This window comes from Dipodomys spectabilis, unplaced genomic scaffold (assembly GCF_019054845.1).
Source record: "Dipodomys spectabilis isolate Male_0828 unplaced genomic scaffold, ASM1905484v1 ptg000145l, whole genome shotgun sequence".
Taxonomy (NCBI): domain Eukaryota; kingdom Metazoa; phylum Chordata; class Mammalia; order Rodentia; family Heteromyidae; genus Dipodomys; species Dipodomys spectabilis.
The window spans coordinates 26,471,569-26,496,607 of record NW_024870822.1 but is presented as its reverse complement, the minus strand read 5'-3'; the positions used below and the strand labels follow the sequence as shown (position 1 = coordinate 26,496,607).

The 25,039-nt window shown below is 37.9% G+C and overlaps 2 protein-coding genes across 2 annotated transcripts; both read right to left on the bottom strand.

The window, feature by feature from the left end:
* Positions 1-13,814: 13,814 nt before the first annotated feature.
* Positions 13,815-14,765, bottom strand: LOC122117912 (olfactory receptor 2AG1-like). The gene has a single exon (XM_042691781.1). It carries the CDS (start codon positions 14,763-14,765, stop codon positions 13,815-13,817), a length of 951 nt encoding a protein of 316 aa, XP_042547715.1.
* Positions 14,766-23,768: 9,003 nt separating this feature from the next.
* On the bottom strand, positions 23,769-24,719 carry LOC122117911 (olfactory receptor 2AG1-like). The gene has a single exon (XM_042691779.1). The coding sequence runs from the start codon at positions 24,717-24,719 to the stop codon at positions 23,769-23,771; it is 951 nt and encodes a 316-aa protein (XP_042547713.1).
* Positions 24,720-25,039: the final 320 nt, after the last annotated feature.

Genomic DNA, 25,039 nt, shown 5'->3' with positions numbered 1-25,039 from the left:
CATTTGGGTAAATGCCCAAAAGTGGGATTGCTGGGTCATAGGGGAACTCTATGTATAGTGTTTTAAGGAACCTCCATACTGCTTTCCAGAGTGGCTGAACAAATTTACATTCCCACCAATGATAAAACAAGATTCCTTTTTGGTTACATCCCCCCCAAGGTCTGTTGTTATTAGATTTCTTGATTATAGCCATTCTAACTGGGTGAGATGGAATCTCAATGTTGTTTTGATTTGCATTTCTTTTATGGCTACTGAAGTTGAGCATTTCATGTGTCTATTGGCCATTCTTATTTCCCCTTCAGAGAAGTCTCTCTTTAAGTCTTTAGCCCACTTATTAACTGGGTGGTATGTTTCTTTGAGGATTTGTTGTTGGGAAATTTAATTTTTTGAGTTCTAAGTATATGTTAGATATGAGACCATTCTCCCAATCAGTTGGCTTTCTATTGATCTTGTTAGCTGTGTCCTTTGCCATACAGAAGCTCTGCAGTTTCATGCAATCCCATTTGTGCAACCATTCTTTGATTTGTTGTTTTTCTGGGTCTTTATTAAGGAAATTTTGACTTGTTCCAAGGATCCCTAGAGTTTTTCCTATTCCTTCCTTCAATGTTTTCAGGATGACTGCTTTTTCTTTGAGGTCTTTGATCCATTTGGAGTTGATTCTGGTGCTGGGTGATATATAAGGATGTAGCTTTATTCTTCTTCAGGTGTTTAAGCAATTTTGCTAGCAACATTTACTGAAGAGGCTTTCTTCCATTCTATTTTTTTTTAGCTTTCTTATCAAAGATTAGATGGCTGTAGGTCTGTGGGTTCGTTTCTGGATCTTCAGTTCTATTCCATTGGTCCTGATGTCTGTTTTTGTGCCAGTACCAAGCTGGTTTTATTACTATGGCTTTGTAGTAGAGTTTGAAGTCTGGTATTGATATTCCTCCAGAACTCTTCTTTCTGCTAAGGATTGTTTTTTTGCTATTCGGAGCCTTTTATTATTCTATATAAATTTTTGGAGTGCTTCTTCTGCCACGGACCGGCTCTGTCGGGACGACGGAGGACACCTAGTGGAGGAACTGGAATAGGTGGGGAGATGGCAAACAGACAACTCACACACAAGAGGAGTGGATGCTGAGTGCCATTTAATGTAGAGGATAACAAGCTTTTATAGCAAAAGTCTCCATGAGAAAGGGCAAAAGGTTACACAATCTTGCTGCAAGGCTTCGTTCTTGGGTGGTCACCAGCTGGTCGCCTGATCTTGTTTTTTGGATGACGAGCTATGACGATAGGTACTTGTTTTCGGCTTTACCTCTATTTTTAAGAAATACAATGGGTTTCGATGTTTATCACCAATTAACCATTAACCAGAGCATATGGGCAAGGTGCTGAACAGAAAGGCATGAACTCTAGTACTTCATAGTTACTTTTGTTTAGTTTTGTACTTTAAACATTTTAAATCTTTTCTAAGCAATTGTGCTTAGAGGGTTCCCAATTTGTGGCCAAAAATCATGATATTCAGTATACTTAGTTAAATCTGGCCATATATCAAATTTAAGCTCATAGTGTCTTTTCTGTAACCCTTTCACATAATCGTTTACTCTTTTTTATAGAGGCCTTAACTGTCTCATAAGATCTTTCTTGTTCCTTCTTTAATAGTAAGCACCAAGGAGACCTAGATCTAGCAAGTCTCTCAGTAAATGAAAGAAAGTAATAAGAAGTTCTTTCTCCTAAGTAGTTTACCCAACAGTTGCCATCCTTATTATACACACCTGTAACAGGCTATGGATCTGGGGGAAGTCTTTGGAGTCCTCTAGATAATGGAGGATCCCACCATTTTTCTCTGATAAGCCATTGCCACCTTTTATCTACCAACCTTTTTAGGAATCTTATTTAGCCTTTGGTCTAAATATCCCTCTACATCTTTTTTATCTACAGGATATCTATATGAATCTATTGTATATGCTTTAGGATTAAAGGAAAGTCTCCAGTAGCCATACACTCTTTTTGTTCTAGCCGTGCCCACAGTTTTTATAAATCTCTTACAAACAATTCCTTCTGCTGAAGTGACGTCATGAAACCCCCAATACTTTTATATCTACTTATGACTTGTCTACTAGCCTCCATAAGAGGGGCTTTCAGGGTAGCATTTAACTCTGGTGAGTTAGTCATATTCTCAGGACACTCATCAGATGTTGAAAGGGAACATTGAGCATGAGTAAGTACAATGAGCAGCAGGAACAGTAAAGGATTAATAGGCACTCCTATGCAGTGAAGAAAAGAAAAACAGGAACATAAACACATCTTCCACAGGGGCTTGCCAGCCTTTCCAGGAGGTAGGCTCTTTGAAGCCCCATTCTCTGAGATAGACTTCATTGAAGTCCCATTCTCAGAGATAGGTCTCTATGAAGCCTCATTCTCTGAGGTAGACTTCGGTGAAGTCCCATTCTCAGAGATAGGCTTCTGTGAAGCCCCATTCTCAGGTCTGAAAGCAGGTTTCCCATGCTAAGCAGACTCCACCGGAGTAGGCGTGGCATTCTTCTATTTCATTGAAGAGTGAAGTTGAGATATTGACAGGTATCACATTGAATTTGTAGACAGTCTTTGGGAGAATTGCAATTTTCATGATGTAAATCCTCCCAATCCAGGAGCATGGGAGGCTTTTCCACTTCCTTAGTTCTGCTCTAATTTCCTTTTTCAGGTTTTTAAACTTTTCATCATAGAAGTCCTTCACTTCTTTAGTTAGTTAACTCCTAGGCATTTTATTTTTTGTGGGACTATTGCAAAAATAGTGCTTGCTTGATTTCAGCCACACTCTTCTTATTATTGGCATACAGAAAAGCCATTGATTTCTGAGGGTTAATTTTATACCCTACTAATTTGCCAAAGGAGTTATTTGGGAGTGGAGTCCATGGGGTTTTTAAAATGCAAAATCATGTCATCTGCAAAGAGGGAGAGTTTTACTTCATCTTTGCCTATTTGGATCCCCGTTATGTTTGCATCTTGTCTTATTGCTCTAGCTAGGCATTTTAATAGTATATTGAAGAGAAGTGGCGAGATTGGACATCCTTTTCCCCTTCCTGAATTTAGAGGAAATGACTTTAGCTTTTTGCCATTAAATATAATACTGGCTGTAGCTTTGCTATCAACAGCCTTTACTATATTGAGGAATGTTCCATGGATTCCTAGTTTTTCCAGAGCCTTCATGATAAAAGAGTTTTGGATCTTTTCAATTGTGCTTATTATTCTTGCTCTCGTTGATGTGATGAATTATATTAATTGATTTGCATAGATTGAACCAGCTTTGCATTCTGAAATGAATCCTGTTTGATCATGGTGAATGATTTTTTGATGAGTTGTTGAAGTAAATTTTTTTTAAAAAACCCAACTCTTTGTTTAGTAGATTCTTTCTATGGTTTTTTAAGACTCTCATTCATTTACTTCTGATTTAATTTTAATTATTTGTTTCCATCTACTGGATTGGAGTTTAGCTTGTTGCTCTTTTTAAAAAAGCTTCAGGTGGCTCATTAAAGTGTTGGTTTCAGAGCTCTCCAATTTGTTGATGTAGGAACTCAGAGCTATAAACTTGCCTCTGAGTACTGCCTTTACTGTGTCCTGGAGGAGCTGGTAATTTGTGTGTTCATTTTTGTTAAATATCATGAACATTTGGATTTCCTTTCTAATCTCTTCCATGATCCACTGGTGGTTCAACAGTGTTGTTCAGCCTCCATGTGTTACAGGATTTCCTTTGCTGGCTTTTGGTGTTGAATACTAATTTTATTCCCTGTGGTCTGAGAGAATGCAGGACATAATTTCATTGTTAATGAATTTGGACAAATTTGCTTTGTGGCCTAAAATGTGGTCTATTTTGAGAATGTTCCCAGTGCTGTAGAACAGAACATGTATTCTGATGCTGCTGGGTGAAATATTTGGTAAATGCCTGTTAAGTCTAGTTGATCTATGAAGTTGTGTAGATCTTAGGTTTCACTGCTGAGTTTTTGCCAAGTTGATCTATCTAGTGGGGAGAGTGATGTGTTAAAGTCCCCAACAATGAATGTCTTTGGATCTATGTGAGATTTGAGGGAAAGCAGTGTTTCTTGGATAAATTTGGGTGCTCCTTTATTTGGTGAATAGATATTTAGTATTGTTATATCCTCCTGAAGGAGAGATCCCTTAATTAGTATGTAATGACCTTCTTTATCTCTTCTCACTAATTTTAATTTGAAGTCTATTTTATCTGCTATTAAGATTGCAACTCCCACCTGTTTATGGGGGCTCTTTGCTTGGTAGATTTTATTCCAGCCTTTCATTTTCAGAATACATTTGGTTTTGTGGACAAGGTGTGTCTCTTAAAAGCAGCATATTGAAGGATCTTGCTTTTTGATCCAACTAGACAATCTGTGTTGCTTAATTGGAGAGTTAAGTCCATTAATATTGATAGTAAGGACTGAGAGGTGTTTGATGGTGCCTGCCATGCTATCCACCTTCTTGGGGGCTGTGCCAACTGGGTTCTTCCTATAGTTCTTGGATTCTCTGTTTGGTGGCTGTGTCTTGGCCTTTATTGTGCTGTTGTTGATTTTCTATGTGTAGGACAACTTTAAGTATCTTCTGTAGGGATGGTCTGGTGGAGATATATTGTTTCAATTTTTCTTTGCTGTGGAAGGTTTTTATTTGACCTTTCATTCTGAAGGAGAGTTTTGCTGGGTACAGTATTCTTGGTTGATAGTTGTTTGACTTTAGGGTGTGTCATACATCATTCCAGGCTCTTCTTGCTTTAATTGTCTCTGTTTAGAAATCTGAAGTTATTTTGATTGATTTCCCTTTATAGTTAATTGATCTTTTCTCTCTGACAGCTTTCTTAAGGATCCTTTCCTTGGTCTGAATTGATCCTGTGTGGATTATAATGTGATGGTGGGATGTCTTGTTCTGGTCTGGTCTATTTGGAGTTCTAAAGGCTTCTTGTATTTGATTGGCCCTATCTTTTTGCATGTTTGGGAAGTTCTCTGTGAGGATCCTGTTAAATAAAATTCCTAGACTTTTAACTTCTGTCTCTAGTTGTACCTCTACACAATTAGGCCATCTGATGATGTCTTCTAGATGTTGAATAGATCTATCATATTTCTTGGATTTGTCCTGAATAGTTGTCTGTTCTTTCTCTATAATATCTAGGCTGTCTTCAATCCCAGAGATTTGGTCTTCTTCATGGTCTAACCTACTGTCAAGACTTTCTACTTTTTTTTAAATTTCTTTTCCTTCTAATTGGTCAGATTTAAAAGCTTTCAAATTCTTTGTTTTAGATCTTGTATGCACTTCTTTCACTCCTTAATTTGGTTTTACGTGTTCATTATCCAGTCCCTTAGTTGATTGGTTATGGTTTCGTTGGACTCCCTTTCCTTCTGTTGGGCTTCATTCAGCATTCCCTTTGTGGCCTCCCTGGATTCCTCCAGGGAGCTGGATTTCTCCAGCTGTCTGTTTGTGGATTCTATGAATGCCTAAATTAATCTTTATCTATTAATCATCCCACTCACACAATTCCTCTATTAATCTTAGATTAGCCTAATCAATCTCACAATATTCCTGTATTAATCTTTGGTTAGACTCACCACAGGTGATATTCCTATACTAATTTTGGTTAGCCTCATCATGCTCACACATTCCCTTTCATGTTCACAGTGAGACCTTTGTGGGCTTTCAAAACTTTCATTCAGTATGTTTACCAGTATTGCTTGTAGAGCATTTTGGGAACTCTCTTGTGGGTTAATCATTGACTGCTCTGTTGCTGATGGTCATGAGCAGGAGTTGAAATACCTGGACTTACTATTTTTCTTGTGTTTCTGACCAGTGAGTCATGGAAGAGATTAGAAAGAAAATTCAAATGTTCATGACATTTAACAAAAAGGAACACACAAACTTCTCTGGGATACAGCAAAGGCAGTACTCAGAGGCAAGTTTATAGGTCTGAGTTAGTACATTAACAAATTGCAGAGATCTGAAACCAAAAATTTAATGAGGCATCTAAAGCTCCTTGAAAAAGAGCAACAAGCTACACCCAATGCAGTACACAAAAACAAATAATTACAATTAAATCAGAATTAAATGAATTAGAGTCAAAAACACTATAGAAAGAATCAACAAAACAAAGAGGTGATTCTTTGAAAAACTTAATAAAATTGACAGGTCCTTAGCAAACCTTATTAGATAATAAAGAGAACACACCCAAATAAACAAACTCAGAGATGAGAATTGAAACATCACTACAGAAACAACCAAAATTCAGAATATAATAAAGGGATACTTCTCAAAACTTTATGCTAGTAAGTTTGAGAATCTGAAATATATGGATGCATTTCTAGCAAATATTGGCATGCCCAAACTAAACCAAGATGATTTAAACCAACTTAACAGACTCATATCAAGCACTGAAATAGAAACAGCAATAAGAGGCTTCCCTCCCAAGAAAAGACCAGGACTCATGAAGGTTGTATAATTTAGAGGATGACAAATGCCCACATACCTGTCATAGGCAATAAAAGGTGAAGCAGGTCCTCTGCTGCACCCAGTATCAGTTCCAGCAACATCTGAAGGGCACAGCGTCCAAAGGAGATGGTGTTATCTCCATGCTGGAAATCTGTGAATGGCCTTGGGGGCTATAACTGATGTGAGGAGAAAGTCAATGAGAGAGAGCTGTCTAAACAGGAGGTACATGGGCATGTGGAGTTTCACATCCATTATGATGAGCAGGAGCAGCAACCCATTGCTGTTCAGAGACAGCGTGTACAGGACTGTCATTGTAGCTCAGAGTAGATCAGGAAATCTGCTGTCATTCAGAATGCCATGAAGATGAAACTGCTTCCCAAAGTGGAGTCCCAGGCCTCCATTCTCTGTGCTCTCTTTAATTGCCTAGAATCAGAAATCTAGTGGAAACCTTTCCATGGGACTTCAGTTAATATTGGATAGACTCAGGCCAACCGGGTAGGTAGCTAGAAGAAATTCCATTAATTCCTTTTAATTCATTATGTTCTCTCTGTGCTTTCTGTTTTTCTCAGTGTTTTCAGTAAATTTCAATGATCTTTCAGTTAAATGGATTACAGCTATGATGAGCATTACTAACCATTAAGTTTACCCTATATATGAATTATCAAATAGAGTATACCTGGACAAATACTTTCACTGAGGAAAAAAACCCTTTAATTCATAATGAATAAAACTTGGGATTGGTAGAAAAACCAGCTGTTTTCATACTTAAAATATACTTGAGGTTACAATTCATTATTAAAGTTTGCTCATAAATTAATTTTCCTCTGTTCTTCCTTAACCTGGTGTCAGCCTCTTCTTTTTTTTTCCACTCAAAGTTGTTAGCTTCCTCCACACAGGAACCTCCAAACAACTTGATCTTAGGATTCTTTCAAGTATATTCCTCTCCTGGATGGTTGTACTTTTAGTTTTCTGGAGGAAAACCAAATCTGGGCTAAAATGAATTATAGGCTAGATACATCTTACAAGTGAATTGAGAAGAACTGCACCAACGTTGCTTACCTTTTTTGGTTAGTAATATATTATTTACTCAGAGGAAAGCAAAGACAAGTAACTGGATGTGGTTTCTGGAGACATGGTAGTAGTTTCTGTTAGTGAAGGGTATGTACTTAAGGTGCCAGGTGTATAATAAAGACAATGTAGGAAGGTAAAAGCCATACCACTATCTGAGCTTCACAGCAACACTCTTAACAAGAAACATTGATTCTTCCTTTCATACCTCAGCAATCTTGGTGATATGAGTAAGCATTCAATCTGAATACACTGAATCTAACTGATAGTACTGTTGTAAGGGTTTTAATTGCAAAGGATATAGAGTCTGTGAAAACATCAACATATCCTTCTTGTTTCAAAGGCTTAAACAGAATTATGAAAGAGAAGTAAAATTATTTCATTATGTAGACCCAGGCTAGTCTTGATCTATGGATCCTACTACTTCAGTCCCCAGGTATTAGGATTACAAATTCAAAAGCTCATGCACAATTTTAATTAGCTTTTCTGATATACTTTTTCTCATTGAGCAAGTATGTGGAAGAGAGAAACTTGAATCATCAATATGATGTTATTTGATAGTTCTCTTTCAAAGTACCATTTTGGCGGGGGCTCACATCACACCATTGGAGTCCAGGAAATAAATGTAATAGAAGGACTGAGATTTTTTTTTTTTTTTTTTACCAGTATCAGGGTGTGAATAGAGGGGCTAGCTATTGCTTGGCTCTCTTCCTCTTTCTAGTATTCAATCAGATCATCAATGCCTCTACTTTTTATTTTCCTGAATTGTGTAAATAGATGAATCTCATGAACTTTTTTTTATCCTTGCTGACATTGAATCAGGAGAATCCAAGTTTCAGTCTCCCGAGAAGGTTGGGTTGCTGGTATGAGCCACTGGAACTCAGCCAGTACTAAGACTTATAACAGAAAGTATCAGAAAATCTAAAAACTTGAGCCTGGCCAGAAGTACTGAATATTCAGTATGTTCCTTCATGTATGAAAAGGATATCTGTCAAAGTGCCTAGATTATAGTTGAGACTGAGCTAGGAATGAACTATGAGAAACTAGAATTAGGCAGTGTAACAGTAAAGCTTGAGCTTCACAGCCTCTCCACAATTTCTAGAAACAAAGATAGAACCCTTATCTCTAAAAAAGAAAGATACAGCCAGTGTCCTGGAATAATTAGAGTCAAAAGGGGCTCAAGATGCTGAGGAAAGAGGAGGTACTTCTGAGAATGTAAGTGAAGTTGCTCTTGGCAGTCAGCAGATTCAAGAGTCAAAGTTTCCTGGGGTCACCACCATGGCCAGTCCTCTCTTGGAAAGTGATGGGTGTTAAAGTTAATCACGTTCGATTCCAGGTAGGATGCTGGGTAAGGAAGGCCCGTTTCCCTCAATTCAGTCTCCAGGAGAGAAAGTTTCTCATAGCGCTGCAGGGGCTCTGGCTGGGTCTGAACCCATGTATTCTTAGCTGGCGTCTCTGATAGAAGATGTGCCTGGCAGAGAATTTAGGAGATGAGACCTACATGGGCAGGGCTCCAAAGGAGTCATACCCACTGTCTCTGGGGCCATTTTTTTGAACATTGCCCGCTAAAATGACTCTCAGCCCTGCACAGTTGTTTTGTTCCACATGATCTGGCCACTGAAGACCCTGATTCAATGGCTGGTTTCAGTAACTGGCCCAGCAGCAAGAGGCATGGCCAGCCTCAGCCTAAGTTATAGAGAGTCAAGTCTTTGATCACTGACTTTTAGATAGCATTCAACACTAATTTAACACACGGCTCTATGCTTTCCTAGTTGTTTTTCTTTTGTCTGTCCTTTGTCATTCATGATACTAGTGTGACTTTGCCTCTCTATCTGTATTCAGAGGACAGATCCACACAGATCTCAAGATGATGACACAGCTCCATCCCTCAGTGTTACAACTCCAGCTCAGGCCTTTGTCTCCTCTCAATTAGCTCTTCATCTCTCCTAGTCTTTGTTCTCTCTTCAGTCACTCCTGCCACCAGTCAAGACTGCTGAAGACCTGCTAGAGTTTTCATATCTCTGCACTCTCAACTTGCAGCAAATAAAAAAATACCTTTCACATATTGATTATAAAATGTACATATTCCCCAAAACATTGCACATACATAACAGAAATAATGTTTTGGTACTTTTTGAATATAAAAACTTTTAATTATTCAATTGATAAGTATATTGTAAGGTGCATGTCTGAAACTTTACCCTAGCTCAGATCCTGTAATTTTCCTCCTTGATACCATCTGATCTCCTACACACTAATTCTCTTCTCTGCGCTTCATTTGCCATAATATGACAGAAGACAGAAAGCTGTTTCTCCCACCTGTCTGTGATTGTGCTGTATTATGGGGATGCCACATTGATGTACGTCCTTATGTTTCATGGACCTAAACAAGACAACATTTTCATATTATTTTTCTCATATGTCTCCAGTACTAAAGACCTATCTACAGTTGATGAACAATGTTTTGGGGACCTTGTGTATTCTCATCATTAAAAAAAATATTTCTGGAACACCATACCCTGTAAGTAGAGTTTAGCTGGCTTCTAGAATTCATTCTTCCTTAAAGTCATATATAACTCAAATAATAATCATGGCACAACAATTCTAGTGAAGAGTATGTCTTTTGACAGAATAGTATAGCAATGTGATTGGACATGAGAGCTACTCTTTAAACCTCCTCAGGAGGCATTTTAAAGGATGTAATTTTCACTATTTAGCATTGATATTCTCTCTTTAAATCTTAGTCTTCATCATGCCATGAAGCTACTTAAAGGGCTCTGAAGGTGCAACTTCATTATGGCCTCTTAGCTTTCTACTTTGTATATTGAAACCATTTGAGAAGCAGAGGCAGTAGTTTGAACTGGAGGCCTTCACCAAGTCTCAGGTATCTATGGAGAGTTGTGTAAATTGTGAAAAGGTCATGTTGATAGTAATAGTCTTGTCTAATGCCCTACTACTATTGTAGTAGTTTTTTTTTATATAGTTATTGGCTTTTTGCTATAGGTGTGCAAACTTTTTGCATTCATTTCCTTTTAGATTTTTATGGAATTGAAAAAGTAGCTACTGTTTAGCTTCTCATATTGCTTTCCCTTCATCTCTCGTTTCTTTCCTTTATCCCTGTTTTCATGTTTGCTCTAGCTTTGTTTCTCTTAATCCTTTTCTTTCTTTTATATTTCTTTTCCTTTAATGCTATTTAATTTTCGACCCATTGTTGCCCAGTTACTTTGCTTTGATTTCCTTTTTAACATGATTTTAATGGACAAATAAGAGATTTTGGTCACTTTGGCTAAGAAGAAATAGCAATTTAAAAAGTGAAGAAATTAAATGTGTGAAATATTTACAAGAAAATTGCTTTTATGTACATGTGTTCTTTGTGTATCGTGGTCCTGATATTAATTACAAAAGCAATACATTGCATATTTTAAAATTGCTGAAGAAAATTTTATTTGTTCTTAACAATAGGATGCAAATTCATGCACATAACAACAAACTTTAATTACCAATGCTATAATTTACACACACATCAAAACATCTTAATGAACACTATGCCTATATCTATCTATCTATCTGTCTATCCATTGTATCTATGTATTCTTATGAACATGTGTGTCCTTTCTAAAAAGAACAAATCATATTAGGATTTTGAAGACATTTTTCTCTTCATAAATAAAAAAGACAAATATGTGTAGCATCATTCACCAATCTTGGTCTAAATGAATGACATTTGTTATCTTGTGCTAAGAGTCATGAGATAAAGCTTCCATTTTTTAATACTTCTAACAGATGAGAAAATTAAGTGAAGTAAGCAAGGCCCAAAGATTTCCCTTATTTGCAATAACTAGTATATGTCTGAGACAAACAGAAACTGTCAGACAAGTTGATGTTAGGCGAAATGAACCCCAAGATAAGGACTCAAATGTTTTTCTTTCTTGGGATTGTTTCTAACCTATTTATAAGATTATTTCTTTGTTGCTTTGTATGTCCCTCCCCCACGGTATAACCCCTGCATTCGTTATATTTAATGTTGATATAATTTGTGGAGGGGAAGGAAAAAAACAAATTGTTTAAATAGGGATACAGGTGGACCCATTACAACAATGAGATGTACAAGATGTTATGTCGAAAAACAAACTTTACAACTTTGGCGGGGGGGATGGGGGAGGGCGGGGGTGGAGGGAGAGGAAGGGAAGAAGGGAAGGAATGAGAAAGGGAAACAAAGGAGGAGGCAACAATGATTGATAAGAAATGTACTCATTACCTTCCCATGTAATTGTAACCCCTCTGTACGGTATTTTCACAATAAAAAAAAAAAAAAAGAAAACATCTGTATGCCAGTGGCTCACATCTATAATTCTAGCTACTCAGGAGGCTGAGATCTGAGATTATAGTTCAAAGCCAGCCCTGGCAAGAAAGTCCGTTAGACCCTTATCTCCAATAAACCACTAGAAAACCAGAAGTGGCACTGTGACTCAAGTGGTAGAGTGCTAGCCTTGAGCTGAAGAGCTGAGGGTCAGCGCCCAGGCCCAGAGTTCAAGCCTTACATCCGACAAAAAAGAAAAAAAAGGGAAAACAGTATGTAAGGAGGCACAGATGACAAAGAATGGGCAAGGATTCAAACCTAGGGACTCAGGTGCTTTTCCACTATCAATACTCTACACAGTTACATCACAGTAAGGAAAGAAGAGCCACCAATGATTAAACAGGAAAGTGAGTTAAATTGCTCAAGCAACAATTTAGCAAAGTGTAACAAATATAAAAGGTAAGGTTTTGAAACAATTTTTGCTTTTTTCTAGGCATTCAAATTTTATCCAGTTTTCCTTCTTTTGTTATTTGTGCTTGTCCTGGAGTTTGAATTCAGGGTCTGAGTGCTGTCCCTGAGCTTCTTTTGGCCTAAGGCTAGTGCTCTACCACTCACGCTACAGATTCCCTTCTGTCTTTCTTAGTAGCTTATTGGAGATAAAAGTTGCATGGACTTTTCAGCCTAGACTGGCTTCAATCCTCCAGCCTTACATCTCAACCTCCTCAGTAGATAGGATTATAAATATGAGCCACCAGTGCACAATTGATTTCAGCAGTTTGTAAAAGGCACTTGGTTTGATGAGCTTTAGCTCTTAGAGGTTAGTTTTATAGGTGGAACAATTTAAGATGATTAAATGGACAGAATTTCTGTGTTTTCTTCAAGCACTGTTGTCAAGGATTCCTATATGAGACACAGTAGTGTGGAGGCGTCTGAACTCACCAGGCTCTCATTGCTTGTTTTCAGTCTCTCATGTCCATTAATAATGTGGTAAAACACATTCAAGGTAAATTGTGTGTTCCTATTTTTCACACTCTTCCTTTTCTATTATGACTCTATTATTCTCCCCCACTAATAACTTTTTCTCAATAATATAGAAACCCAACATACCTTTGGTTGGTCCTTCTTTTTTAGTATAGGTAAAATCCAGTAGAAAGGGAGCAGTCTTTAATATTGGATGCTACTGGTGTTTATTTCGTACCAAAGAATAACTATGTGTCCCTGCTATGCAAAATCTAAATGAAAATCAATCCATTGTCCACTTGGTAGCAAACAGAGCAAACCTGAGACATCCAAACATTTGTATCCCTGGTCCTTAAAAATGAGAGAGTTCAAAACCCAGTTGATATATGCCAAGAGACTGTAGAGTAGATGTACAGTGGATTTCCAATTCAACATTGCAATTTATGAGTATAATGCCTCTTGATTACTATTACCACTCCCATCTTTCTCCCCATCTCTTTCAACTTTACCAATTCCCTCAAGTTACCCCATTTCCATTTCCACATGTGTACATTGAAATTATGACTATTCCCTTTTCCCCTCCATTTCACTGCCACTACCCAACAGCATATACTTCAGCTTGCTGGTATTCATTTGTTGTCTATGAATTAGATGTTTGAAGGGGTAGACTATTGCAAACCTCATACACCATACTTTAGACAATATGTTTGTGCATATCTACACATGGCCATGTATATGTTCATATATGGTTATAATTTATTTTTAACTTCCACATGAGAGAAAATATGAGTCCTTTGTGTTTCAGAGTCTGATTCATTTGCCTTACATAATTTATTCCAGGACCATTGATTTCTCTACAAATAACATTTTTATTGTTTCTGATAAATGAGTAAAAGTCCATTGTGTATGGGGGGTCTAGTCAATTTTCTTCATTAAAAAGTTTCTGCAATATTCACAAAACAGTCTATTATTAAAGGAGAGATTAGTGTAGCATTTTGTCAAGGAAAAGGTATAGTAAAAGCCAGGTCTAATCCGTGGGGATGGAAGGCAGAATGTATTTCCCAAAGACTCTCCTCAAGGCTCTCATCACCTCCTTATTTCTCAGGCTGTAGATGAGGGGGTTCAGGGCTGGGGTGACAATTGTGTAGAAAAAGGAGAGGATGTTGTCTTGTTTAGGACTATGGAAAGAAATGGGCAGGACATAAACAAATGTGGCAGGGCCATAGTACATCCCAACCACAGCCAGGTGGGAGGAGCAGGTGACAAGGGCTTTCTTCCTCCCCTCATTTGAGGGCATGCGGAGCACAGTGAAGAGAATCAGTGTGTAGGAGACCAGAATGGCAGCAAGTGGGGGGATCAGGAACATCACACCACCCACATACAACAAGAGCTCATATCTAGAGGTGTCTGCACAGGCCAACTTCAGCAGAGGTGGGATCTCACAGAACAGATGTTTTACCAGCCGGGATTTGCAGAAGGGATAGTGCATAGTGTAACTTGTATATACGATGGCACTCAGGGATGCCAGGATCCATGATGTGGTTACCATGAGCCAAAGGACTTTTGGACTCATGAAAGTTGTGTAGTTTAGAGGATGACAAATGGCCACATACCTGTCATAGGCCATAAAAGCTAGAAGCAGGTCCTCTGCTGCACCCAGAATCAGTTCAAGGAACATCTGAAGGGCACAGCCTCCAAAGGAGATGGTGTTATCTCCACGCAGGAAATCTGTGATGGCCTTGGGGGTGATACTTGATGTGAGGAGAAGGTCAATGAGAGAGAGCTGTCTAAGCAGGAGGTACATGGGCACGTGGAGCCTCACATCCATTGTGATGAGCAGGAGCAGCAGCCCATTGCTGGTCAAAGATAGCATGTACAAGACTGTGATCACGGCACAGAGCAGTTCAGGAAATCCGCTGTCATTCAGAATGCCCACCAAGATGAAGCTGCTTCCCAAGCTGGAGTTCCAGACCTCCATTCTGTGTGATTCCTTTAATTGCTTGGAGTCAGATAGCTAGTGGAAGTCTTTCTAAGGGATTTCAGTCAACATTTAAATAGACTCAGTCCAACTGAAGGCAGCCAACAGAAATCCTGTGAAATATCTGTTCATTCTCTATATTATTCTGTGCTTTCTGATTTTCTCAATATTTTTTAGTGAATTATGATGATCTTTCTGTTAAATGGGTTACAGACATGTAGAGTATTACTCAACATCAAGATTGCCTTTATAGTAATATTCCAATAAAATGTACCTTAGCAAGTATTTTAATAGGGAAAGAAAAACATCCTTTAGTTTATAACTAAAAACAACTTCACAGTGGTAAAAAAAATTAAACTACTGCTTTCAGGCTTAAAAGCTACTTGTGTTTATAAGTCAGTATTAAGTTTGCCTCATGATTGATTTTTTGCTATGTTCTTTCTTGCTCTGATATATGCCTTTACTTTCTTGTCTCAAAGATGTGAACTTCCTCCAGAAATTTCTGGGTCTTTGTCACTTGAACTTCTATAGTTTTCAAATATCCTCCTCTTGATGGTTGTAGTGTTGGTCTTCTGGAAGAAAAGCAATTCTTTTAATTTGAATGATTGGGTGATACAAGTTTTAGTAATAACTTGGTAGACAGTGTTCAAAATTATTTAACTTTTGAAGATAGTGGAAAAAATTTACTCAATGGAAGCAAGGACAGTAATCTGGATGGGATTTCTGAGGACATGTTAGCAGGTTCTGGAAGTAAAAAGTATGTATTTCAGGTATCAGGTACATAATATGGTCTCTGTAAGAAAGGCAAAAGACATCCCACTACCCAAGATTCACAGCATGAATTCTAAGCATGAAACATATTCTTTGCCATCACAGATCTTAGCAATGTGAGGAAAGATGATGAGAACACTGAATATAAATGATACTACTGTGTATGGAGCTGAAATGGAAGGGACCTACAATATGTGGTATTTCTTATCTAACATGGTTACTTCTTCCTTTGGTTTTCTCCTATTATCCCTCTCCCCACCCCATCCTCTCCCACTCCTCCCCACCCCCCAGAAGTTGTAAAGTTCATTTCCAACATAGTGTCTTGTGAGTATCATTGTTGCAATGGGTCATCCTGTGTCCTTGTTTCAGCATTTTGTCATTCCCCTTTCCCTCCCCAAATTAGATAAATGTATATGCAAGATGCGAAGTACCAAAATCAAATACTGTGACCATAGGGGATATACTATAGGGGGAAGAATATACAAAAGAAACCAAAAAAATCACATAATTAATTAAAAACAACAATGACAAAGAAAAATCTCTTGTGTCCATATCTTGAGGTTCATTTCATTTAGCATTATCTTATATGGTCATATGTACATAGCACTTGAACCTCTGTTTTCACTGTATTTGATGTTGGTATAATTTGTGGAGGTGAAGGGAAAAAACAAATTGTTTAAATAGGGATACAGGTGGACCCATTGCAACAATGACATGTACAAGACATTATGTTGAAAAACGAACTTTACAACTTGGGGGGGGGGGTACTGGGGGTATGGGAAGGTGGGGGCGGGGAGATGGGAAGGGATGGTAAGGGGAAATAAAGGAGGAGGCAACAATGCTTGATAAGAAATGTACTCATTACTTTGCTCATGCAACTGTAACCCCTCTGCATGGTATTTTCACAACATAAATAAATAAATAAATAAAATCACAAAAAAGCTGTCCTCAGGTTAAAGGAAGAAAATCATTATATTTCATCGAAATAGTTATTAAAATATAAGTACAATTTGGTAGTACAGTTTTATCAGTTTTTCCCCTTTGTACTTTTGGTTGTAGCTCATTACTAATACAATATTCAGTTGATAAACATGGCTATATTTATTGGGTTGAGGAAAAACATTTGGATATCAATATATAGACTCAGTCTGTACTTGATGTATTGATCTTCCTCTCCCAGCTTCCTCAGAGCGAGGAGTATCAGGTTGCTCCCACCGTGTCTGCTTTATTGGCTTTTTTGGGGGGGTATATTTTTGGTATTAAGTTGATAAGTAGGAGAGAGGGAGTCATGTAACTGATATTTTGAGGAACTACTCATTTTTGGAAATAGATATTAGATTATTGGACTCCAGGAAAATGCAATTATAAGTTCTAAGTGCAGTTTTTTTGTTTTTTTTAAAGTATTGGAGTATTGAACTCAGGGGTCTGGTGTTATTTGGCTCTTTTGCTCATGCTAGTGTTCTACCTGTTCAGCATGTCCCCAGTCCTCATTTTGATGGATAATTGGAGATGCATTCTCATAGACTTTTCTACCCAGGCTGATTCTTCAGATATCAGGCATTTTGAGAATCTAGGATTATAGTCATGAGCCACTGTAACCTCATCAGTACTGAAACATTTACCATAAAGCCAGCATCAAGAATTCTAGAAACTTAGGTCTGGCCAATAGCACTAAATGTTACAGATGGTTTCACATATACAAATGAGGTAGACATCTCTATCCAGAGCCTAGAGCACAAATGTGAGCAGGAGAACCATAGAGCCTGAGAAACTAGGCAGTCTGAGAGCAGAACAGGAAGTTTTGCACCTGTTTCTCTAGATTCAGAGCCTCATATACTTTATAGGAAAAAAATAAAGACAAAGCACTTACCTCCAAAGAGTGTTAAAGACTCCAGACCACACCCAAAGTCTTGGGATTCAATTGGGCCTTGAAGTGGTTCGGGATGCTGAGGAAGGAGGAGGTGTACCTCCTGAGAGGGTGGGGTGTAGATGTGCATGGCTGCCACTAGAGCCAAAGGTCAAAGGTTCCTCCTGTCACCACCATCGCCAGTCTTCTCTGAGGAAAGAAATGGACAAGTGTAGACAATCACCTGGGAATGCAGGCAGCCAGCTGGGGTATTCAGGATGTGACTGCTCATTATGTCCTTATTGAATCTCCTTTCACAGGTGTGCAGTGTATATGTCTGGGTCTGGAGCTCCTGTCCTCAGATTTTTATATGTTCTGCAAGGTGGAATCTGTGATAAATGATGAGCTTTGCATGATCGGGGAAAGAAGAATAGGCAGGGTTGCTCAAAGGACCCTGCCATTGTTTCTCTTCACTGTTCCTTCTCTGGGGCAGTTGGGATTCTGGCCTTGTCCTGGGGGACTTATCACACTCTTATTTTCCCTGGTGACATGGACTCCCAGATTAATACTTCTCCTGGAAACTGGATGTTAACGAATTCTCCAGGGTTTGTTCCCATGACTTGCTATTTCTGCACACATCACCCACTAATTGGACTCTGAGTCCTGACAACTTGTTGTGTCCCACATATGCTAGCTACCTATGTTCCTGATTCAACAGATGATGTTGATAACTGGCCAGGTGGTAACACCCTAGTCCATCTTCTGTCCAAGTTATCAAGAGATTCAAGTCTATGTCAGGGCTGCCATTCTCCTGGTACCTCCCCGTGTCACCTGCTGGAGAGCATAACAGTGTGCTTTTGTTAACCTCAGGTCTTCCTCATTGACATTTAGCTAACAGATAACACTCATGAGATGGATGCTTGTATGGTGTTCAAGTTCTTTTTTTTTCATCTCTACCATCTCTCATATATGCCTGACCCTCTGAAGATGGCTCTGGACAGAACTGGAGATGTTGATACAGCTCTAGCGTTCAGCTGTCACCGCTTCATTTCAAGCCCTCCTCTTCTCTCAGCCAGCTCTTCCCTCCTCAGTCTCCAGTCTGTCTCCAATCATTCTCCTCACCAGTCAAGGTTGGAAAACAGCTACTGGTGTTTTCTTATCTTTTACCCTCGAATTCTAAATAATTAATGATATAGTTTTACATACTGGTTATAAAATGTGTATACTCCCAAATATTACTGTGAAAAGAGTCCATATTTTATAAATTATTTTTGTGTAGAAGAAAGAAAAGGTAAATCTTTTCTTTTGTTCTGACTATTATAATGGTGAGCGTCTTGTGAGGGTCATGTCTGAACTCCTACTCTAGCCCAGGGCATATGATCTCACTCAGTGCTACCATCCTAATCTACACTGTAATTGTCTTCTCTGTAACACAGGTCATCTGAACGGAGGGGAGAAAGAAAACTCTTGTGACCTACTGTCTCATCTGGCTATGGTTGGCATGTTTTAAGAATTTGCCACAGTCATGTATATCCTGGCCCATTCCTTCCACATTCCCCACTCTGACAATACTATTCCTTTTTTTTCCTTGTAATTATCACTCAATAGTGAATCCTTTACCCACCACTAGAGGACTAAAGATATTTGAGTGTCAGGTGGGTGTCTAGAGGACAATCCTGGTAAAACATTTATTTCAGGCACACTCTACCCTCTAGGTAGATCTCAGCTGGCTTTTAAATTAATTCTACTTCAAAATCAAGATCTGACTCAAACTTAATGATCATGATACAACCACTACAGTGAAGAGAAAACCTTTTGATAAGTGTTGTATAAGAATGTGACTGGATATGTGAATTGCTCTTAGATCGCCTCTTCAGTGGGTATATTTTAGGCTAGAATTTTCACAGTTCAATATTACTGTCTATCTAGCTAATCTATCTTGTGTGTGTGTGTGTGTGTGTGTGTGTGTGTGTGTGTGTGTGTGTGTGTGTGTGTGTGTGTATGATAGTGCTGGTGTTGGAACTCAGTTCCAACTGTTCCTCAGCTTGTTAGTTCAAAGTTGGAGCTATATTACCTGAGCCATGGGCCCACTGATGGCTGATGGTTAACTGGAGATGAGTCTCAGAGTTTCTTGCACAGGCTGGCACTGAAAGGTGATCTCAGATCTCAGCTTCCTGAGTATCTGGGATTATGGATGTAAGGCAGCAGTACCAGGAAGATTTCTGTTCTCTTTCAAAATTAGTCGCTATCTTGCCAAATAGCTAATTGCTTGAAAGGTTTTACAGATTATCACCAACCTGGACATGGCTGCTGAACTTCCTGGTCTATATTGAATCAATTTGAGAACCAGTGACAATATTTTCACAAAACTTCTTTATTAAGGTTCAGAGATTTACACAAATTGTAAAAGGGTCATATTGACAGAGGTACTTCTGTTTAATAAGCTATTATCATAGTTTTCAGGTATTTGTGTCATGTTTACCCTTTGCCTAGCTTGAGCCTTCCTGTATGCCCTGACAAGCATCATTAGCACTGCGTGTATTTGTGCTTTGTATTTACTATGGGATTATTTCATCATGTTTAAAATAAAAATATTATAAGAATATGATTCCATAAGAGCTAATCATGCATTTCATCTGCAATTATTATTATATTTTTGTCTCACTGGAAATAGAAGTAAGCACCTGTGTTTCCCTCTTCTTGATAAAAGCCAAACAAACAGAACAAAAATTTGCTATTTTGTTTTCCTAAACTTGTTATATTCCTGCAACTGTAAAGGGTGTACTTCCATGGTGTGGGATTGTATTCAACCATTATAAAATGCAAACACATTGGAAAATCTGGGAGAAAGTAAGGGAAAGGGTGATTTTGTCCAAAAAGAAATATGCTCAGGCCTGGGAAGGTAGCTCAGTGCTAGAGTGCTTGCCTTGCATGCATGAGGCCCTGGGTTTGATTCCTCAGCACCACATAAGCAGAAAAAGCCAGAAGTGGTGCTGTGGCTAAAGTGGTAGGGCACTAGCCTTGAGCTGAAGAGCTGAGGGACAGCGCCCAGGCCCCGAGTTCAGGCCCCACGACCGGCAAAAAAAGTGCTTATATGTACATCATATTTATAATAACAATAAAAACATTAAAAATTTAAAAATGGAATATATATCAAAATATAACACGATACCCCTTATAATGTATATTTTATGTATCATTCATACACAACTTTAAAAAGAGAAGAAAACAAAAAATTTGTTTAAATTTATTAAATTTATTTAATATTTAAATATGCTGTGCTGTTCTGAAGAGGGTCTTGTTCTCTGTGGAATTTTGCTCATTATTTTCCTGGGCTTTTAAATTAAAATTAAATTTTAATTTCCAAGTAAATTAGAACTACAACTACTTCACTTATAACATTAAAAGATTTTTATTTAAGTAATGCTATTGAAGTTGAAAATAGAACAGTGGTTTTCAGAGCCTTGGTAAATGAGGGGTAGGGGAAAAACAGAGATCTCTTGATCAGCTGTATTGAGATGGGGTTAGATCGAAACAAGGAGACTAGTGTGCTATTCCATAGTAGAGTGACAGTAGATAGAGGATTGAAAGGATTCTGAACACTTGTACCATGAAGCAACGAGAGGAAGTAGAGTTGTGGTTCCAGTGGAAAGCTCCAGCATTGGGCTACAAAATGAATTGAAAGTGGCAAACTCTATGTTCCAAACCCAGTACTGTCACAAAACAATAAATAAAGTAAAAGGTCATTGATAAATATTTGAGATGAATATATTTAATCCCAGTTAAATATTTTAAATTAAATATGGAGGAATCAATACGATATACCATTTATATATGCACATATAGTCTTATGCTTATATGTAGCTACTAATATTAATAAAGTTTCTTTCTACAAATGAATCCACTGACTACACTAGATACGGAAAAAACATGTGAAATCCCCTCACCATGAGATAACTTCTATGTATATTTAGATAAGTGCCATTATGTTCATGCAGAACCAGTGTTTCTCACCTATAGTACTTAGTGATGCTTTCCTCTGAATTGTGTGGTGGCAGACTGAGCAATAGTGAAGCATCTGGGATCAGTTTCTGGACTGCAGAATTCAAATTAGGATGCAATGCAGCACACACACTTTGCTAATGTGGAATGTGATACTTACACTTACTGAACTGGAGTCAGTAGTCCCACAAGCAGTAAAGTGGCATCAATATAGAGATCCATTTCCTATTCTAATTGGAAAGCGTAAGCCCTAAAAATAAGTGTGATATTAATAATCAACCATGTAATAATTACTTAATATGAAACCTACAAAGATTGTATTGCTCTGAATATGCTGTTGTTATAAATTTATATCATGTGGACATTTTGAATGCAGCTAGCTATTTCATTAGTGTTACATATTTAGTATTTTATGTGTATGTCTTTATCTGTTTATATTAAACAGCAGTAGTAACTGTTGAGCTCATGACTGATGCTGTTTCTTAGAAAAATCTTTTGAATAGGATTGTCTAAATTAAGGCTTAAATCAACTGAATATTCTTGCTATTAAAGAACAAACTGATTATTTTCTAATAATGACAAACATTTATATTCTTTTAAATCCAGTCTTTACTAATTTATTGGGAATATCATTTAAATCTATTATTTTAATTTGCATGATGTATAATTTTCTTATTAAAATCTTCACTGTTTTACATTTTAAGACATGGATAGTTTCATTATTATAGTAATGACTTCTTTTATAATTTTAATATTTGGTATCATTTAAATCATGAAGATGGGGATTTAAAAAGAAAAAGATAGTAAAGTATTTGAATAATGAAGTATGCTATTGCTATTCTCTATTAATTTTACTAATAGGATGGAATATTCCATAAGTTTTATATGCAATAATTTACATACATTGTGATTTTTCTCCCTAATCATTTTTTTGGTGGGGGTCTGGTTGTGGGGTCTGAACTCTGGGCCTGGGCACTGTCCCTCAGCTTTTCAGCTCAAGGCTAGCACTCTACCACTTGAGTCACAGCACCACTTCTGCTTTTTTCTTTTTGCTTATGTGGTGCTGAGGAATCGAACCCAGGGCCTCAGGCATGCAAAGCAAGCGCTCTACCACTGAGCCACCTTCCCAGTCCCCTCTCCCTAATCTTTTTTATTTGCAAAACTATTTTTTTCAGGGGAAGGAGTGAGAGAGGTGGGGGAGGGAAGGGCTAGTGGGACAATAATAAGGGAAGGGGTAACAATGATTGACAAGAAATGTACTCGTTGGCTTACTCATGTAAATGTAACCCCTCTGTACAGCATCTTTACAATAAAAATATTTTTTAAGAACTCAGTTCATAATCATTCTTATTTAGTACCAATTAACTTTTCTCCTAAGTCTGCAGAATTCTTTTATCAAACATCCATGACTTATTACAATTCTTCATTTAAAACATTAGCTTGTCAATGAACTTACCAATCTAAGTAATGTGCATGCAACTCTAAGCAGGTTACCATGCATCTTGATTTATTTTCTTTATATTTATCATGATAGAAAAATTTCCTTTTTTATGCCTTAATTTATAACATTACTTCATTTCTATTCAATTCGATTCCCAAAACCTCTCTCCAAGCATCATTGAATGTGAGTGTTTTGTGTTGTGTGTGTGTGTGTGTCCATGTGCACATGTGTGCATTTGTTAACAACTTACAGGAAAATGGAAACTGTTTAGTTAAAAGGAGTTTAACATTTTGTTTTAAGTATATTAATTTTTGCTAAATATCTCATGAATTAAATGCTGCAGCTTCCTGCATTATATGTGGCTTCCTCATAAAAAGAAAGAACATTAATAATTAAGGAACTTGTACAAGTAAATAGCTATGTAATTAGAAAAAATAAAAGAGTTAGGTAGTTGACTAACAATATGGACATTAAAGTAAAATTTTGCTGTATTTTGGCAGCTTTGAAATAAGCAATAAGGTATGACTAACTACATAATTAAAAGAAATGGCTACAAATTTAGAAACGACCACACTAACTGAACTATAATTCTTTTAGAAAATATTTTAAGGATCATATTATTCAAGCCAAAATTCTATGCCTTATTGTCCACTTATCATAGAATGATGGATCCCCTACCTCTACCACATAGTATAGATGGTGCACAGTATTCAACCAACGTGGGCCTGAAGAATACTTTCACAGCTGTTCTTCCCCAACTTCTTTTCAAATGAGGGGATTCAAAACATAGGGTCATCCTGCCACTTCACTGTAATGTAATGCCTTTGAATATAGTAGCTATAGTAAGAAGTAAAAAAATAATAATTTGAATTCTTATGGGTGTTTATCTATTATTATAGAAGTGGTAAGTGTGACAATTTGATGGAATAGTAACAGGGAAGTTCTAAGTGCTGGAGTGTGAAGGCAGGATGTATTTTCCAAGGACCCTCCTCAAGGCTCCCATGACCTCTTTATTTCTTAGGCTGTAGATGAGGGGATTCAAGGCTGGGGTGACAACTGTGTAGAAAAAGGAGAAGATGTTGTCCTGTTTGGGATTATGGAAGGAAATGGGAAGGACATATATAAACGAGGCTGGGCCATAGTATATCGTAACCACAGTCAGGTGGGAGGAGCAGGTGAGAAGGGCTTTTTTCCTCCCCTCCTTGGAGGGCATGCGGAGCACAGTGCAGAGGATTAGCATGTAGGAGACCAGAATGGCAGCAAGTGGAGCGATCAGGAACATCACACCTATCAAATAAACTGCGAGCTCAAATCTAGAGGTGTCTGCACAGGCCAACTTCAGCAGAGGTGGGATCTCACAGAACAGATGTTTTACCAGCCGGGATTTGCAGAAGGGATAGTGCATAGTGTAACTGGTATATACGATGGCACTCAGAGATGCCACAATCCATGTTGTCATCACCATGAACCAAAGGACTCTTGGACTCATGATAGTTATGTAGTTTAGAGGATGACAAATGGCCACATACCTGTCATAAGCCATAAAAGCAACGAGGATATCCTCAGCCGAACCCAGCATCAGTTCCAGCAACATCTGAAGGGCACAGCCGCCAAAGGAGATGGTGTTATCTCCACGCAGAAAATCCATGATGGCTTTGGGGGCTATAACTGATGTGAGGAGAAGGTCAATGAGAGAGAGCTGTCTTAACAGGAGGTACATGGGCACGTGGAGCTTCACATCCATTGTGATGAGCAGGAGCAGCAGCCCATTGCTGGTCAGGGCCAGCAAGTACAGCACTGTCATTGTGGCACAGAGCAGTTCAGGGAACCTGCTGTCATTCAGAATGCCCTCCAAGATGAATCCATTTCCCAAAGTGGAGTTCCAGACCTCCATTCTGTGTGTCTAGAATCAGATGTCTAGTGGAAGTCTTTCTAAGGGTTTTCAGTCAATATTTGAATAGACTTAGTCCAACTAGAGGAGCCAACAGCAATCTTGTGGACTATCTATTCATCCCTTATGATCCCCTTGTGCTTTCTGATTTCCTGAATGTTTTCAGTGAATTATAATGATTTTTTAGTTAAACAGAATACAGACATATTGATTATTGTTTGCCATGAAGTGTATCATATACAAAGCATCAAGTAGAATACACTCAGGCATACTAGTTAAAGAGAAAGAAAACATCACTCAATTTATAAACGTAGCATTGGTGT